The following is a 17,363-nucleotide window of genomic DNA, read 5'->3' as shown; positions in this document are numbered from 1 at the left end:
TCCTTATCCCCACTGTAATGCGCTTCAGAAAACTGGCTTATGCGAAAGTACAGCTTTGATGTTCTGTACTTTTGCGTAAGTGGGTTTCTATGTCTTATGTTCGATATTCTGTAATTTTGATCATAAGACATAGACACACACACACACACACACATATATATATATATATATATATATATATATATATATATATATATATATAAATAAACGAACTCCTCGAACGTTGTGTTTTACTTCCAGGAAACTAACAATTAAAATAGAAATGGAAGCAAATTAAACCCACCAAAGTGTGGGGCTTACCCCCACCCTCCCTAACTAAATATACCAACTCTTAGATTGCATTACAGCAGAGAAAAAGGGCAAAGTTTACCATGGTGGTTGAGTGGTTAGTTTCCTGGAGGTAAAATACGATGTTCTGGGAGTTTGATATTTTAAGTCTTCGACAATGTGGTCTCGATGATCTGCAAGTTGATGAAATGATAAGTCGACTATATGAAAGTAGATCAAAGAAAAAGAGCATACAAAGAAAACTGTCCTTGAAGACATATAAGAGATAAAGAAGAGAGGCGAGAAAGGAAAGTTTTTCACAAGTACATCTGTCTCCCAAGTACTGTAAAATTTTACCTCATGGCTGCACCTCTATGGTAGAAAGGTAAGGTAGTCAGAGATGTGCTCCAGCAGCTGAAAAGTTAATCTATAGTGTTGCGGAGAGCATGAACAGGTGAAGACAGAAACAAAATAATGGGTCTTACTGTTGTGGATATTTGGGCAGGGGAGTACCAAGCATTTACATTTAAAGATTTTAAGTGTGGTGTTAGATGGAATAAATGTCAGAATTTGAAAAAAACAAATGCTCAGGAATTCCTGCACTGGCATTTGAAATGTTTCTGGCACTGGACACATTAAAAAGATGGAAAAGAAGTAGAAGCAGTGGGGGTGGGAATGATACCTTGATTTAAAGGAGGAAGATGGGGCAGAGTTGCACTGAGAAGCAAACCTGGCAACGGGATGAGGGACAATGAAGACAGGAGAAGGAAGCGAGTAACAGAAAAAATAGTGTGGTATCATAATGAGATTGTGTTAAAAGTGGTGGGAAGGCAGGACTTTTAGTTTTGGCAATGATAGGTCTTACCCCCTGTGGATTAAATCAATGAAATGAATAAAGCAAACAAGATTGTTCATTTGTTATAATTTTAGACTGAGTTCTGGCAGGATGGTCCCATTATTGTTTGTTCAGTGTTATTAGTAAGCCATGTCCCTGGTAGTCTAATGGATGTGTACTATTTTGCCTTAGTGGGATTGTTAAGACTGTCATATACTGCTCTCCCTTCTGCTAACCTGGTGGTTGAAGTGGCTCCCTTTGTCACACAGCAGACATGCACAGTTTTCCTCAAGCATCCAAAGAGGGAAATGTGACTGAAGAGGAGCGAGATTTGTTGATCTTCATAAACATTTGGGTCTGTTTTGTGATATTAACAGGGGCGAGGGTAGTCCTGTGCCATTCACATGGTACATTTTCCAAGAGAGAGTTGGTGAACTCACTAATACTCCAAGATTATATATGGTATACAGTACTTAAAGCTCTGCCTTAATAATGATTTTGTACCCTTTCCTTATGAGCATTTTTGAAAGTATTTTATATAATTATTGGTCATCAGCATTGTTTTTTTTTGGTTCTACTTTTTGCTTAGGAGCCCACTTAAGTTCATTTTTCAGTGTATTTACTCTATGAAATGCTATCAAAACCTGTATGATATTAAGAAAGATTTGCAGGTATCTGTAATAGAAGTATTTACTTTTTATTTAACGTTTGTTTACTGGGAAAGTCTAACTGGGACAGAGCCCATTTTCAGAGGAGGCCCGGGGAGAAATGCTCCAGATGCATGTGTTTGGAATGTGGAAGGAAACCGGAGCACCCAGAGGAAACCCACATGAACACAGGGAGGACATGCAGACTCCACACAGAAGGAACCCCAGACAAGAATCAAACTGGAGAACCTCTTGCTTTGAGGCACAGGACTAACTGCTGCACCACTGCATCATCCAATACTGAATTATCTTCATGGCTCTAATCTTCTGCATTTAACAAATGAATAAGGAAGAGAGCTATGCTGGCTGGTCACCCCAAAAGAAGTAGAATTCATTTAGAAAACGGAGGAACTCCAGGAGTCGATGGTCTTCCCTTTGCAGATTTATAACAACTTTGTTTCAGAATGTTTTGCTGCATTTGCTAAGTTATCAAATAATATTATTCAAATGTGGGACTCTCCAGTCTCCTGGAAGCCTGCAGCCATTTCTTTGATGTTAAAGCAGGGTAGAAATGCACTTCAAGCCTCCTCTTATTGGCCTATATCTGTCTTCAACCATTTATGGCTACTTTAGCAAATATATTGGCAACATTTCTACCAATTCTCATTCACCCTGACTAATCAGGATTTATCTTAGGAAGAACTACTACTGACAGTTTAATAAAGACCTCCTTAGTCATACAGGATGTTTCATGCACAAATATCCAGCTTCTTCTTACAAAATTAGTTCCTGAGAAATCATGTGGCCATGTATAGTGGGACTACCTCTTTCTTGTGTTAGAACACTTCAGTTTCCCAGGGAAAATGGTACACTTCCTCAGGAACCTTTATGAAGGTTTACAAGTTAGTATAAAGACTGATGGCAGAATGTCTATTAGTTTCCTAATACAAAGGGGCACCAGACACGGGTGCCCGTCTAACCCTATTTATTTGCCATATATGTTGAACTCCTGGCTGGAAAAATTGTGAACTGCTGTACTGGAGGGGTATATGATTGGTAATCATCCTATTAAATTATGTCTTTATTCAGATGATCTCTTACTGAATTTATCTGATCCAGAAGCAGAACAACCCTTGGTTTTAAATGCTCTGTAGAAATTTGGTACACTGTTGGGATACAAGATCAATATATCTAAAACTGAAGCAGTCAGAATATCATATACCCCCTCTCCTTGAGCTAAACAGAGCTAGCCATTCTTAGAAGGGCACATCCACATGACATATCTGGGAGTTTAATTTACAACAATATTCAGGATATGGTTCAACTTACGTACTCCATTATTCTGGATAAATGTCAAAGATACTTGACTAGCTGGAAGGGTCTTGGTCTGGACATTTTGCAAAATATTACTCTAAGTGGATCCCTACTTCTAAGAAAACATTCTTTGTAAATATTAAATTTCATAACAGAGGCCAGCATAGAATTGGATGGGACATACTGACACTACTTATGAATGAGGGGGGAGTGGGCTTTCCTGTCTTTGACTTATATGTGAAGGCAGTTAAAATTAAAACGTCTACAGATTCTTTCTGGAGATTACTACTTTCTTTGGAGGCACACTTCATTGGATATATTGGGAAGCAGTGAGCATTTCTTTGATCTACTTAAAATTCAGAAATCCTGCATGATTAGTAAGCTCCCATTGTTCCATCAGGATTTCTTACCTATCCTAGATCAAACATTCTTGGCCCGAAAACTGCAAGTATGGTGGAGGGAACTCTCTCCCTTATTACAGTTTCCTACAGCTGGAGGAAGGTCCTACCTCAGATGTTTAGGCTTCTTCAGAACTGTCCCTCTCTAAAATATTGGACTGAATTGCTCAATAGAGGAATGATTTTAAACTGAACGCAGGTTGTAAAATCATTTGGGGTGGATGCCTCATATAAGCCCTTATATGATCAGTTAGTAAAGGGCATTTCTAATTTTAATCTTTTTAAAACTGCTCCAATTGACTACCACAAGTTGGGTGCATGGATGTTGGAAACCCAAGACACTTATGTTAATAAAGGAGCCATAGATAAAGCATTCAGAATATTACTGGGATTATGGTATATTGTCCCGCAGAAATTTTGCTTGTTATGGGAGAGAGTTGTGGACTGTCATTTCACTATCTGTCTTGGAGAAATTCTGTTAATTCCTAGATATGCTACTCGATCCAGATGATGCAAATTTGTTTGGGATGGCGGTCTCTTAAATACTTTTACACATCTACACGGTTATCAAGAATGTTTCCCATTACTTCATATCAGAGTTGGAGATGCTTAAGATCTGGAGTAGTGAACTGGATACAAATATTTTGGAGTTGTCCACTTTTGCAGGTATTTAAGGAGGACATTCATGCAGATAATGGGGGCAGAACCTATATATCTCATTTCTTTTAACTACTTGATTGAGCTACCACACCCCTCAGGGATGTCAAAGCACTTGCATTCAACATGTAACTTCCTATTCCTGACTGTTAAGAAGTGTATTACTAGATGTTGGAAGCAGAGATCATCACCAACATGGCAGGAATTAAAACCATTAATGTTATATCTTCGGATTTTCGAGATGTGTTTCTGTAGTTCATTGAGAGTAAATTCTCTTACACAGAAATGAAGGATACTTGATGACTGGCTTGATAATGGAGCAGAAAATTCTAGTGTAAGGGTTTAACATGGCTCTAATCCCCTATATTTAACACCTAAATAAAGAAGAAAGCTATGCTAATGTGAGGGCTTAACTAAATAAGTTCTGTTTTGAGGAATTTGGGCCATTCAATGAGATGTTAGGCTAGTTATTAGATTCACAGTATCTATTTTTTAAATCTCTCATTTTTTATGGGGGTTCCTTCTCTCTTTCTTGTTAACTGGTTAGCCTGTTGGGTTTCTTTTATTCTTTTAAGTAGAACTTCTACTGTGCAGTTATAGGCGAAAACATTATATGTCTGTCTACTTATCTTTTATGTTGTTGATGTTCAAGACATTTGTCATGAGTTATTGTACCTCACCATGTTTTATTAATTATGATGCATTAAAGGTTTTAATTAAGAGAAAAAAGTGGTTAGGCCACAGTGTGGAAAATGGTTTGCTAGTCGCATTGTCATAAACTTAAATATTTTATAAAAAAACTTAAATGATTTATATTCACATAAATCAAAATGGTAGCATTTGATGAGGATGTCAGGGAAAATGTCAGTTATGGTAAATGTAAGGACCAACATGTAGACTTACAGTATATGGTCTGGGTTTGTCTGAGCAGCTTTAAGTTGTTAACTTTTGGACTGAGATCTGGGAGAAGGAGGTGCTGGTGAATTTGATTAAGGAAACTTTAAGACACCTCACAGTTACCAGGTAGGCAGGTATGTATACAGATGAGGACAGCATCTGAAATAGAAACAATAGGTATTTTAGCAGTTAGCAAGATGTTGAAAATTAAAAACTAGGTGAATGATGATTAGGAAGTTTTAAGGAATATATAGGAGCACAGAAACGGGTGTTCAGAAAAGAACAATGCAATGTTACTCCCAAGGGGGAAATGAAAGATTTATAGAGTAGTTGAGCAGAAGCTCTGGATACTGACAAAGCTAGAAATCTGACACATAAACATAAGAGGAATACAATAGGTATCCTTGTCACTGGCACAAAGGAGAGTAAGTAGAGGAAACTATGAATGAAGAATGGGGACCATATCCATTGTGGAATGTTATAGAATTTGTAGTTTAATATGAACCAGAGGAGTGAGATAACAGGATAGTGCACAGGATTTCAATGTGAAAAGCTGAGGCATTGTGGGGAGCAGTATGTGAATATGGTTTATAATTAGGGGGTAGGTTATATGGAGAGCTCTTAGAAAATTTGTTGTTATGATAGAAGTGTATAAAGAAATAGCTCCTTAACAGCTAATCTCTTTTTAAAGATAAATATATAGGCATTTATAATTGGAAAAATTAAATATTTGGAATATGCTAAAAAGCTAGGGTCTGTGGTATCTATTTTTTCATTTTATTACATATACCATTGTATTAAGAAAGAAGTATGGGGAGTATATGTAATGTTGATAATGGATAAGAAACTTAGTGCTAAGTAGTTTTAGTGATAATTAAACTAAATGTCTCATAGGTACTATATTTTTAAGTGAAAGGATGCATTTTAAATGATGGGTTGTATGGATTATAGTAAGAAGACAATGGAAAGCAATTAAGAATTTTTTCCTTTGAATGATTACCCGTGAACGTTTATTTATAAAAATGTTTAATGTATTATGTATTCATCTAATTATTTATGCTCAAATGTTTTGCTTTGCTTTTGTGAACTCTGTACCATATTTTGTATTTTATATCTTTACATCTTGAAATATTATGTGCAGATAAGGGTAGCTTTCGTTTATCTTTAAAGTCCTTTTCTTTTGTTTCTTATTTTATTCAACTGTTAACTCTATCAGTATTTTGTCTACTGTATTTGTGTTATATTCCTTCATATGTATTTGGAGACTTCTGTTAACATATTCAAATTCTTTATAATTTTTACTTACTGTTTCCTTATTTAGAGGTTATTCCCATATGATATTGTCCAAATATAATCTTAAGTTGCACACATCTAGTAAGAGCTTTTTGTCTCTCTTTCTCTTCAGTATATTGGCAATTGTTTTAAGCATGAATACTCATTGCTTCCTGAGGATAGAAAAGATCAGTCTGCAAACCCATTGCTGAAGCTTCCATGCTAGAATAAGATATGTTTAGAATGCTTTCCACTCCGTATGTACTTATTACTGGAGTAATGTTATTGTATTGAGCCATAAATTTCTTGACATATAGGTTTGAAATATCATGCCAATTATTTCCTAGCACACAATGACCACTGTATACTACTGTGCCAAAAAAAAGTGTTTTGTTAAGTCACCTATGAGGGTTTGCAGAACAATCATTTATTGTTCTTTGTGATCTGTTGAAAACCTTATTGTTCTTCATCTCCCTTGTTGCAGTTTAACTTCTGCCATAAGAAACTTTGCCTAATACTCCATGTTCTGACTCTTCAGACAAATATACACATTGTAATCTGATATTTTCCTGTATGAATTTTGCCTCCTCCCCATTTGTTGTCCTTTCAGAATTGGGGATATAATGTATGGTTGCTTTTTGAATCAAGTGTATTTTTAATGATGATTATAGCCTCAAATGCCTTTAATGTTGTAGAGAGAACAATAAAAGAAGGTGCATGTGGTTTTCTTCATATTATAGCACATTTTTGTATAAATATGCATTGTATTACAGTCAATGTTATCTAATCAAGCTTGCAGGAAATCCTATAAGAAAAATAAAAAAAAAAAAGTTTAGTTTCTAATGTCCCTGATCAAGATACTTCCCTCTGCTAGTCCCAGTGAAGTGGAAAATTGTGCTTGAGAGTCATTATCTGGCAGTAATGCTAGGGATTGCCAACCAATGATCTACACTATTAGTAAAGCAGTAACATTTATCTGCACTTCTGCTGCATCATCAGTGGTTTATCTACAGCCTTAACATGTCAACAGTGCTGTTAGAACTCCCTTAAATTGCCATGTGTATGCAATGAGTTAAAAATGAAAGCAAACGTTTAAACAGTTTTCACAAAAAATGTAGACATCAATGCCCTAAAACACCATTACCCACATAAAACACTCTCCTGAACACGAATTTGCTCTTAGTTTAACCATAAAAGGAACATAAAATAAAATAAAAGAAGAAACAAGGTCCACAGTTCCTACTCACCACAGTGTAAAAAAAGCAATACATGCATATGTACATTTTCCCATGCAAAGGGTGCAAAGCAGGAACATGCACCATACGAGATAGCAGTCCATTATAGGGTATAAACGTTGTGACATCCAAGCCTTGGGCTATTTTACATCCCCATTCAATCTGCCAGCATGTCTTTGGAATGTGGTAGGGAAAAAAAAGACCCTGAAGGAAACCCATATGATCACAGGGAAAATATGAAGTCTGCAGTCAGATGTCACCCCTGCTGACAATGAGAACAGACTGGGGTTCCAAGTGCTGTGCTGTGAGGCAGTAACTAAAAGCTATTCTGAAGTGCAATATTATGGTGATAAAATAATGTCAAAGAATGCAGCTGAATTATAAGAAAAAAGTACAGGAACGTTTTTCTTACCCAAGTAGCCAATCCAAAATCTGTCCTGGAATAAAACACAAATATGCATGCTTACTATCAGGGAAAATTATTTTGAGACTACTGTAAAAGAACAGTTTATTATGACATTTTTTTTTCTTCTTAAAAAAAAATCACATTGACAGTTTATCTATGATGTTTTTGTTTACTAGGTAAGTACACTGGACAATAAGAACTTATTTTAAGGCACAAGGAAAGGCAGATCACAAACATAATATCAGCATCTCAGAGAATATGCAGTTGCCAACAATGTTATTGTTAAAAGTCTGTTTTAGCTAGGGGATTGTGTCACAATGTGGTACTGACATAACGTATGTACCTAGATTAAAAATGCACTTTTATAGGAACTCCACATTTCATTCTAAATGTACAACATATTTTTAATCGTGTGCAGGCAAACTTGCTACCATATAGTCATGGGCAGCAAACCGTGGGCTACATACTATTCTTATGCACATTTTTTCTTACTTTTTCATGTGTTCCTTTGCAGTCCCCTTCCAGTTTTGGATTATTTGATGCACTTTGTCTTGTCTGATACAATCTGTTTCATATATCGCAGGTGTCAAGATGAAGCAATGAAGATGCAAAGTTTAAAGGGAATTGTAAGATACTGTATACCGTTTAGTGGAAACAGAAGACTGGAGTGTTGAGATAGTTCACCTGTATGATTCTTATCAGAAGAACTGTGATTCAGTGACCATTACACTAGTAGGATTCCTATCAGGAGAACTGTGATCCTATGAGCATTACACCAGTAGATTCTTATCAGGAGAACTATGATCCTGTGTGCATTATACTAGTAGGATTCCTAGTGGGAGAACTGTGATCCTGTGACCATTACACCAGTGTGATTCTTATTGGGAGAACTGTGAGCATCATCACTAAATACATCTAGTAATGTCTATTAACTTCTGTGACAAGTGAAGGACACATATTTCTTTATTTTCATTTACTTCTATCCTGACTTTGACCTGGCACTAAGCATGCCTGTGTGATAAAGGTGACATTTGCTGTTGCAATAAATGAATGACAGCCCACAGTTAGAAAGTTATAAATAGGATCCATTAAGTAATAAACAGGATAAAGAGTAAATATGGGAGGCTAATCTCACCAGGTACAGGGAAATTATCAAATAAACATTTGGCTCTGTTAAGTAGACACACTAATGTAATATACTAGCCACCATCAGTGGGTTGCCTTATTGAGGGTACATTGTCAGGCAGCCTGTCTGATACTGTGTAGATTCTGCATCTACATATCCACCACAGATCCCAGACTTGGAATGGATAATTATCTGTAAAATATTAAAATATATGAATAAATTAACAAATGTGTAAACAAAATAAATGAATAAAGTCTGTGGTTCAGCTGTAGAATAATGTTATAGTTTACTAAGCATGGGTATTTTAATCAAATTTCCACTCTGAAAACAAAGTAGTATATGCAGGGGATTAAAACACACAGAGTGTGAGAACTTGAATGGGAATTACAGTTTGGAGCTACTCACTACTCAGATTGCATTTCTATTATTATAGGAAACCTTAGAAAAACCCAGTCATGATTATACAACCTTATTATGATCCATAGAGTTTGGGAAAGGCTATGCCCATATGAAGTAGGTGTAGAGGAAAACTACAAAGTAATTTACAGGACTGAGAAACTGCTTGGCCTGGTGTTTTGTTCTGTGTGGCAGATAGACAGTTAAATTACCCAGGAACACATTTCACATGTACTTTTCATTGGTTAATTTGTTTCTTGAATGATACTTAAATACATAGAGAATATCTGTGGCCTTGTCTTTTTTGATAAGACTCAAGGCTTGCAAAACTAAAAGCGCTGTTGATGACTCCCTAATGGGTGAGGAAAGTAAATCTCTTTTTTTGTCAGTGAATTGCTTAAACTGATAGAGCTGCTTTCTGTTTTACCTCTTATGTTTTGTTTTCTGTTTTGAGAAATCTGTTTGTCCTGGTGTTTTAGTTCTATGTGGCAGATAGTTAAATTATCAAGGCTGCACATTTTGCATGTTTTTTTTTTTCATTGATGAAGTTGTTTCTTGAGTGATACTTAATACACAAAGAATATCTGTGACATTGTCTTTTCTGATAAGACTCAAGGCCTACAAACACCAAAAGCACTGTTGGTGACTCCCTGCTGGGTGAGGCATCTAAATCCCTTTTTTGTCTGTGAGTTGCATAAACTGAGAGAGCTGCTTTCTGTTTTACCTGTTCTATTTTGTTCTCTGTTTTGAGAAAATTGACTGCCCTGATGTTTTTGTTCTATGTGGCAGATAGACACTTAAATTACCTGGGCTGCATATTTCACATGTTTTTTATCTGTTGGTTAATTTGTTTCTTGTGGGATACATAAATACACAGAGAATATATGTCTTGTCTTTTTTGATAAGACTCAAGACCTGAAAAACATGCAAGCACTGCTGTTAACCCCTTGCTGGTTATTTTTCATAGCCACCCTTACTTTCCTTTATCTGCTTTTTAAGCTGCCACTCTTACTATAAATTGAGCTTCATAAGCTCCACCCTGTCTACACTGGTATTTATATCTTGAATTATTTACTTGTCTTTCCTTGTGCATAATTTGAAAAATAGGGTGCATTTTGCCTCTCTTTATCTGTTCTATTGATTTACTTGCTCTGAATTCATTATCTAACTGGCTGACAGATAAAGTAGTGCATTTTTACACTATAGTAAGCTGTTGTCAGTATTTTTACATCAAGAGGAAAGAATATTTTCCATCTAGTGGCAGTGGATGGTAGCCTGGTCTGTATAGGTTGGGGAAACACACTAGATATTCTTGCATGTAGTTATTTTATTGGCTGGAGGGTGTATTGATCATCTTATCTTGTTTTTAGTGCCTTTATAAATTCTGCACAGTTAAGTGGCTCTTGGTCGATTTCTGAAAAGTGAAGTACTTTTATTGAATAATCACATTTTTATAAGCCGTTTAAAGTACATTGCTGTTATCTTGAATTACTTGGTGCCTCTCCTTAAGTTTAAGTTTGTTTGTGGTAGCATTTTACTCCAGATGCTATTTTATTGTACTTTTACATTAGGAGGACTGGGATTATTCACCCAGTATCAGTAGGTGTTTACCTGGTCTGAGGTAGGAAGCACAGAAAAGGTCTCTAAGTGTGGTTGTTTTATTGGCCAGAGAGCTTAGTAGTCAGTTTTCTGTATTTTCAGTACTGGTATAAATTCAGCACATTTGCATGGAGCTGCTCACTGTGGCAGAGCTCTGTACAAATGCAAACATCTGGAAAATTGCTTATTTTCATTGAACTGTGAAAGTGTACTGTGCTAATTATTGTTTTTTTTTTGGCACTTCTTTAAAGTTCCATTTTCAAACTGCTGTAAGGGCTGCTGTTGTTATGCACTGAACTACATTGTATTTAGTGTTTCTTGGTTAGTATCAGTCATCTGTTTGTAGTTCCTTAACACTTGGGCTCCAAACCAGTCATTTTACATTGAGAGGGTCAAATTCTACACTCTTGTGGCAGGAGAATGTTGATTTCACTATTTGAGCTGGGAATTGCTGGTGGAAAGCTCATTGTGTGATTACCTGGTTGGCCTTAGGGATTAGTTAGTGTAAAAATTTTTTTTTTCTGATCATATATAAGCATTGTGTTTGCACAAAGCTGCTGTTTGTGCAGTGGCAGTTACTGGTGCCTTGTATACACAGAATCACCAGAAGTTGACATTTCCCTATAAAAATACCTCAGAACTTTACCTCAGTCCTGTGTTACTCATTGGGAACTAGTTTGCACTGTGAGCAGCATTTTCACATTTAGTTAGGACTATTTAGGTCTACCTTAGCTTATTATAGCACCCAGGACTATTGCTCTTCAGACAGCATCTGGTTTGGGTGCTGGGCAGCATCACTGGTTAGGTTAGCTGCAGATTACACCAAGTAAGCACCCTTCCCTCTTCTGGTTACAGACACTTATCCCTTGCATGTACACATTAGGACCTGCAACCATCGATGGGCACTTTTCTGCTATCTCTGCAACCTGCTTGGTGGACATGGGTATCCTGAAACAATGTACCAATTGTCTTATGTTCTCTGACAACCACTTCATTCTTGAAAAGACAAACACAATATATGAGAGCTGTAGTTATGCATTGACACTGGAGGCTAGACTCTCATATACAGTACCAGAAAGCAACACACATGTTGTCAATGACTCACACATAGTACTCACTGCACCCAAAAAGAACCACACACATAGACCCACATATGCAGCGGTGCTCACATGTAACTTACCTAAACCTCAAGGGCCTCTCAGGTACAGACCTCAGAATCTCCACATCCACACAAACAAGACAATTCTCATCACAACACATAAAGCCACATCAAATTGTGTCTCAATCATCAATGCCAAAAGGTGAAACACTCCGCAATCCAATATTCTGGTCATATGAGACTCCATTGTGGGAAACAATGATGTCCCTCTTCCCAGGCTGGATAAGGAGAAGGTTACAGTTAGTTGACTGTCAGGGGCCAGGATCCACAAGATCATGCAAGCATTCAGGTCACTTACCCCTAAGTACCAGTATGACTCAGTCATAGTCCATGTAGGAGTGAATGACCTGATATGTACCTCATTGGACTATATGAAGAGAGACATGATTCATCTCTTAGAATATGTGTCACAGGCAGGCACTGAGCAGCGACCTACCATGTCAAAGGATGATGCCACAATACCAGCAGAAAATGATCAGCTTTAACAATTGGCTTAGTTACTGGTGTCATTCCAAAGTGGTCCAATACTTGTCAGCCTGGGAGGATGTGGTTGACAGGCCATGCTGTTTTGACAGGGATGTCTTCACCTATCACCTCTAGGCTTTCAGATACTGGCCAAAACATTATCCAGCTCTTTAGTGCCTTTTTTTTAGGCATTGCCAAACAGACAAGCCTTCCAACATAACAAAAGCTACTCTGGACAAGCTAAAGATGTTACTGCTCATTTCTAGGAGTCTCAACAAAAACTGCACTCCTTGAAAACTCTACTGGACAATGCTGACATCTGTGCAGTTACTGAAACATGGTTCAAAGTCACAGTAAGCATTCCTTCAGTGTATGGCTATAATGGATTTCATACGTTCTGACCACCCACTGAACATGAAAGAGCAAAAGGCAGAGTTGTATCTATCTACATAAAGGATAAACACCTCAAGGCTGGTCAAACAATATGACATGCTTGAGCTACTCCATATCCAACTAACCATGGGAAAAATCCATTACCATATTCTTGCTAGCTACAGGTCCCTCACCATGAACAAGGAAACCTATACATCATACCTGAAGTTACTATAATCACTCACCATCTAGCTCAATACCATACTCATGGGTGATTTAACTACTCCTCCATTAATTGGGAGGCATACACGACCACTAACATGCAAGGCCAAAAATGTTTTGGTTTTGTAAATTTAAATGCCCTGGAGCAGCTAGTCTACACTCCCACTAGAGGAAAAAATATCCTAGATCTGATGCTCACAGATATGGTAGAGTGTTGCACACTCCCCAGTGTGGTGTCCTGACTAGTAAGATCAGATTACAAAGCACCCTCCTTTAAAATAAAGGTAAAATTTGTCCCCCCACATAACCCCCAAAATTTTAAGAACTTCTCTAAGGTAAATTATCCCCTATTAAGGAATGACATAGCTAGTCTCCAAGCTCCCTCAGATCCAGAAAACACAGAAACCTAAGCAGAGGCATACACAAAAGCTCTGTATGACCACATAATCTACTGCATAAAGATGTCAGTGCCAGACTTGAAATAAACCCAGGTCAAACCACAAAAACAAGCCAACCTGGTAAACCCTGGTATTAATAGGTTGTACAACAAAAGAAAGAAAATCCTGTCGAGAAGTAAGAGGGAATGTGGACAGCAGAGCAAAACTTTCCTCTTTAGGCTAAACAAGTGAATCAGGGAACTAGTCAAGTCTTTGAAAGCAGACTTTGAAGTAAAATAGCCTCTAAATCTAAGGATAATCATAAGTCATTTTTCAGATATATCCGCAATCTTAAGGGCAACACCCAGTGATGTGCATAGTTAGTTGTAGATGTCATCACCTATACTCAGCCGGACATACAGAAAATCTGCTGGCTGACAAATTCAGCTCAGATTTCACCTCCCCATTACCCTCAGTTCTCCCTCAAGAAATACCCTTCATCATGCCACCCCCAGTTTTCACCAAAGAACAAGTTGCCACTGCACTCACTAAAGCTAAAAACATGGTTTCAATGGAGCCTGATGATATACCAGGTTGCCTCTTAAACAGCTTAAATCAGGACTTATCAGGCCCATTTGGATCTCTATTTAACCACAGCCTCTGGACTGGCTTTGTCCCAGGAGAGTGGAGGACAGCAACAGTCATCCCTCTGAATTAATGGGGATCATCTACTGACTCGGGAAATTACAAACCCATAAGTTTGACTGGTCTTATATATAAAGCTATGGAAAGAATACTCATGGACCTGAAATATAATGAAATAGGAACCTCCAAACACTGGACCCAACCCAATTCTGCTTTGTCAAGGGCAAGTCATGCCTACTGAATCTGGTGGATTTCTTTGAGAAAGTCACTAAGGCCATGGGCAAGGGTAAAATAGTATATACTGCCTACCTCAATCTGGTCAAGACATTTACACAATTTCCCACTGAGGTACTACAAATAAACTCACAAAACTGGGCATAAACCCATATATCACCAGATGGATAGCTGACTGGCTCACGGACAGGACATGTGCTTAAAGTGAGTGGATCCAGATCTAGCAAGAGTACAGTTACAAGTGGTGTGCCACAGGGCTCAGTGCTGGGACCACTCCTGTATGGAATATACTTTTCTGAAGTCAAGGTTAATGGAGAAGGCCTTTGGATGGTAATCACTGAGTCTACCAGTGAAGGAGATATCCTTCCGGAGGGTTTAGATCAGACAAATAATTGATGCCAGAATGATGGCCTAAAACTAAATGTAGAAAATGCGTTATCATATCCTTTTGGGAATACTCCTGCAAATTACAACATCTACAGCATACCCCTAAGAGTAGATTCAGAGGTGAGAGTTCTGGGTACACAGATAGTAGCCTGAACTTTGTCTGCCATGTGTTTACAATGGTGAGGAAGTCCTTCTGTGTGGCACAACTTATAAGTAAAGGTATGGCATCCAGATATAAGGAAATTATAGTCCCACTGTACTCAGCCCTCATTACACCAATAACCAAGTGCAATGTGCCATTTGGCATGTACTTGACTAGGCACATAAAGCAGCTGTAGTAACCTCAGAGGTTCCTCACAAAGAAAATACAGGCTGTAAACAACATGTCCTATGGGAATAGACTAAAAGCCCTATCCTTCTACTCTGTCTCCTACCAACTATTAAGGAGTGACCTATGCCTGACCTACAAGGCACTCATAAATCCAACCCTGATGGAGCTACTACACATTCACAAGTTAAACAAGATGAGGATAATCTGATCTAAGGATCTTAAGTTACTGAGCGACTCAAACAAAACATGCTTGAGAGACAGATATGTATCTCCGAGATTGTACCTTTTTTGGAACAGGCTTCCTATTCACATTGAGCAGAGCCCTTCCCTGGCCCTCTTCAAATGCAGTTTGGATAAATGGATGGGGAATTACAAATTTACACCTAGGGCAGTACCTTTGCCCTTTATGGACAGGGGAATCTGTAAGTTACTCAAGGCATAGGCACAAATCCATACCATCCACTTATAGTGGGTGAAATCAGGCTATATTGGCTAGGCTTGTAAAGGCTCATAAGCTGTTAGCCTAGTAATCTCCTATAAACAAATGAGAGAATTTTTCAAAATTCATATAGGAAATATTTATTTTCTGAAGTAAAGGAGATAAAACTGACAGATACTTAGTGTATGGCAGAATAAGAACAATGAGATTTCAGGATATATCTGAACTGCACTCCTTCACTCTGCTTATGTGACTCTATGAGGGCATGAATTTATCATTATCTAGATTTTCTACCACTATATGGGAGATGTAGATTGATGTTAAGGTTACTAAGTGTGTGGAACAGATTTTTAGGGGATATTAAGTTATGGCACTGTATGCGAGTTTAAGGCCAGTGATGGCAGACATCTATCACAAAAATATGACACAGGAGAAAGGGAACCAACTGGTGAAAGTACACTGTCTATAGCCTGTTAATACATATATGCATATGTTTACATGTAACCCAATATAACAAAAGTTTTATGCCATGTTTCAATAAATCTATTCTATGTTTTTAATTATTGGCAATGTGATGTTAAATAAATAGTTTCTGTAAGAGACACTGAGTACAAACAAGATGAAGACTTGGGAAGGAGGACATCATTAAATTACAGCATCACAGCTGACAAAGTCAGACTGCCTCCTGTCTCAATGGCAGATTTTGAATTTGTGGCATTTTTGTTAGAGGTACAAAATTAAATGCAGTAGGATCTCTACTGTAGGTGAATTTAAGAATATTGTTAGTAAGAGACGCAGTGCCACAGCAGTTAGTGGTACCACCTCACAGCTCTTGGTTCTCATTTGGGGTACCTTCTGCATCCCTGTCTGTGCTGCATTTGTTTTCTGTAGGTGCTTCAGTTTCCACTGACATCACAGATATGACATAGATGAAATGGCATGACTCTAAATTATTTGTGAATGTGTATGCTGTATGTAAATGTGTATGTAAGTGTGTATGTAAGTATATGTGTGTGTGTGTGTGTGTTCGCTTGCATGCATGTTTGTATGCATATATGCATTTCATGGTAGGTTTGTACCCCATCCAAGATTAGATTCATTGCCTTCTACCCAGTGATTGCCAGGATAGGTTCTGGCTTCTCCCCAACCCTGAAACAGATTAGTTGGGATTTTGGAAAATGAATAAATGGGTAACTGTTATATATTAACTGCAATACCCTGAAACAGCACTGACAAATTTCAAACAAGCTGTGTTTCTGGCAAGATCCAGAGACAAATTGTTATAAAAATGTACAATTACATTTCTGTTTGACAAGGTCGAGCATGAACAGAATTTAGAAAAGGCTACAGCTTCTTACTTTATACTTACACATTTTTTAGATATCACTTTTAGCATGCGTGAGGATTATAGCTTTGTAGGACTTTTACAGAGCTATGATCTGCTGACAGAATCTGTTTTACAGCCAAGGACAACAGTTTTTTCAGCAGTTGCAAAATCTGTTAATTATCCGCATTCACTGACTACAGAAAAATCACAAGAAGTGTTGTGACTGATAGGTGTGTTTCAAATACTCTGAGCAAGGTAGACTAAAGGGGCACTATGGTTCTATGTTTAAGACAGAGTAGCACATGGTAAATCACTTTTGGACTCAGTTTGGAAATGCTGGCCTTTTGTTTACTTAA

The 17,363-nt window shown here is 37.6% G+C and overlaps 1 protein-coding gene across 1 annotated transcript in view; it reads right to left on the bottom strand.

Moving 5' to 3' along the window:
- PROZ (protein Z, vitamin K dependent plasma glycoprotein) overlaps positions 1-17,363 on the bottom strand; it is a 432,931-nt gene that overhangs the window by 218,716 nt on the left and 196,852 nt on the right. The window contains exon 3 of the mRNA XM_044071204.1: positions 7,935-7,959. Within this exon, the coding sequence (XP_043927139.1) occupies positions 7,935-7,959 (25 nt within the window). The remainder of the gene's footprint in view (positions 1-7,934; positions 7,960-17,363) is intronic.

The sequence above is a fragment of the Protopterus annectens genome, chromosome 5.part0, assembly GCF_019279795.1.
Source record: "Protopterus annectens isolate FY-2018-M chromosome 5.part0, PAN1.0, whole genome shotgun sequence".
Classification (NCBI taxonomy): Eukaryota; Metazoa; Chordata; order Ceratodontiformes; family Protopteridae; genus Protopterus; species Protopterus annectens.
The sequence above is the reverse complement of the archived record's forward strand: the minus strand, read 5'-3'. Positions and strand labels throughout refer to the sequence as shown.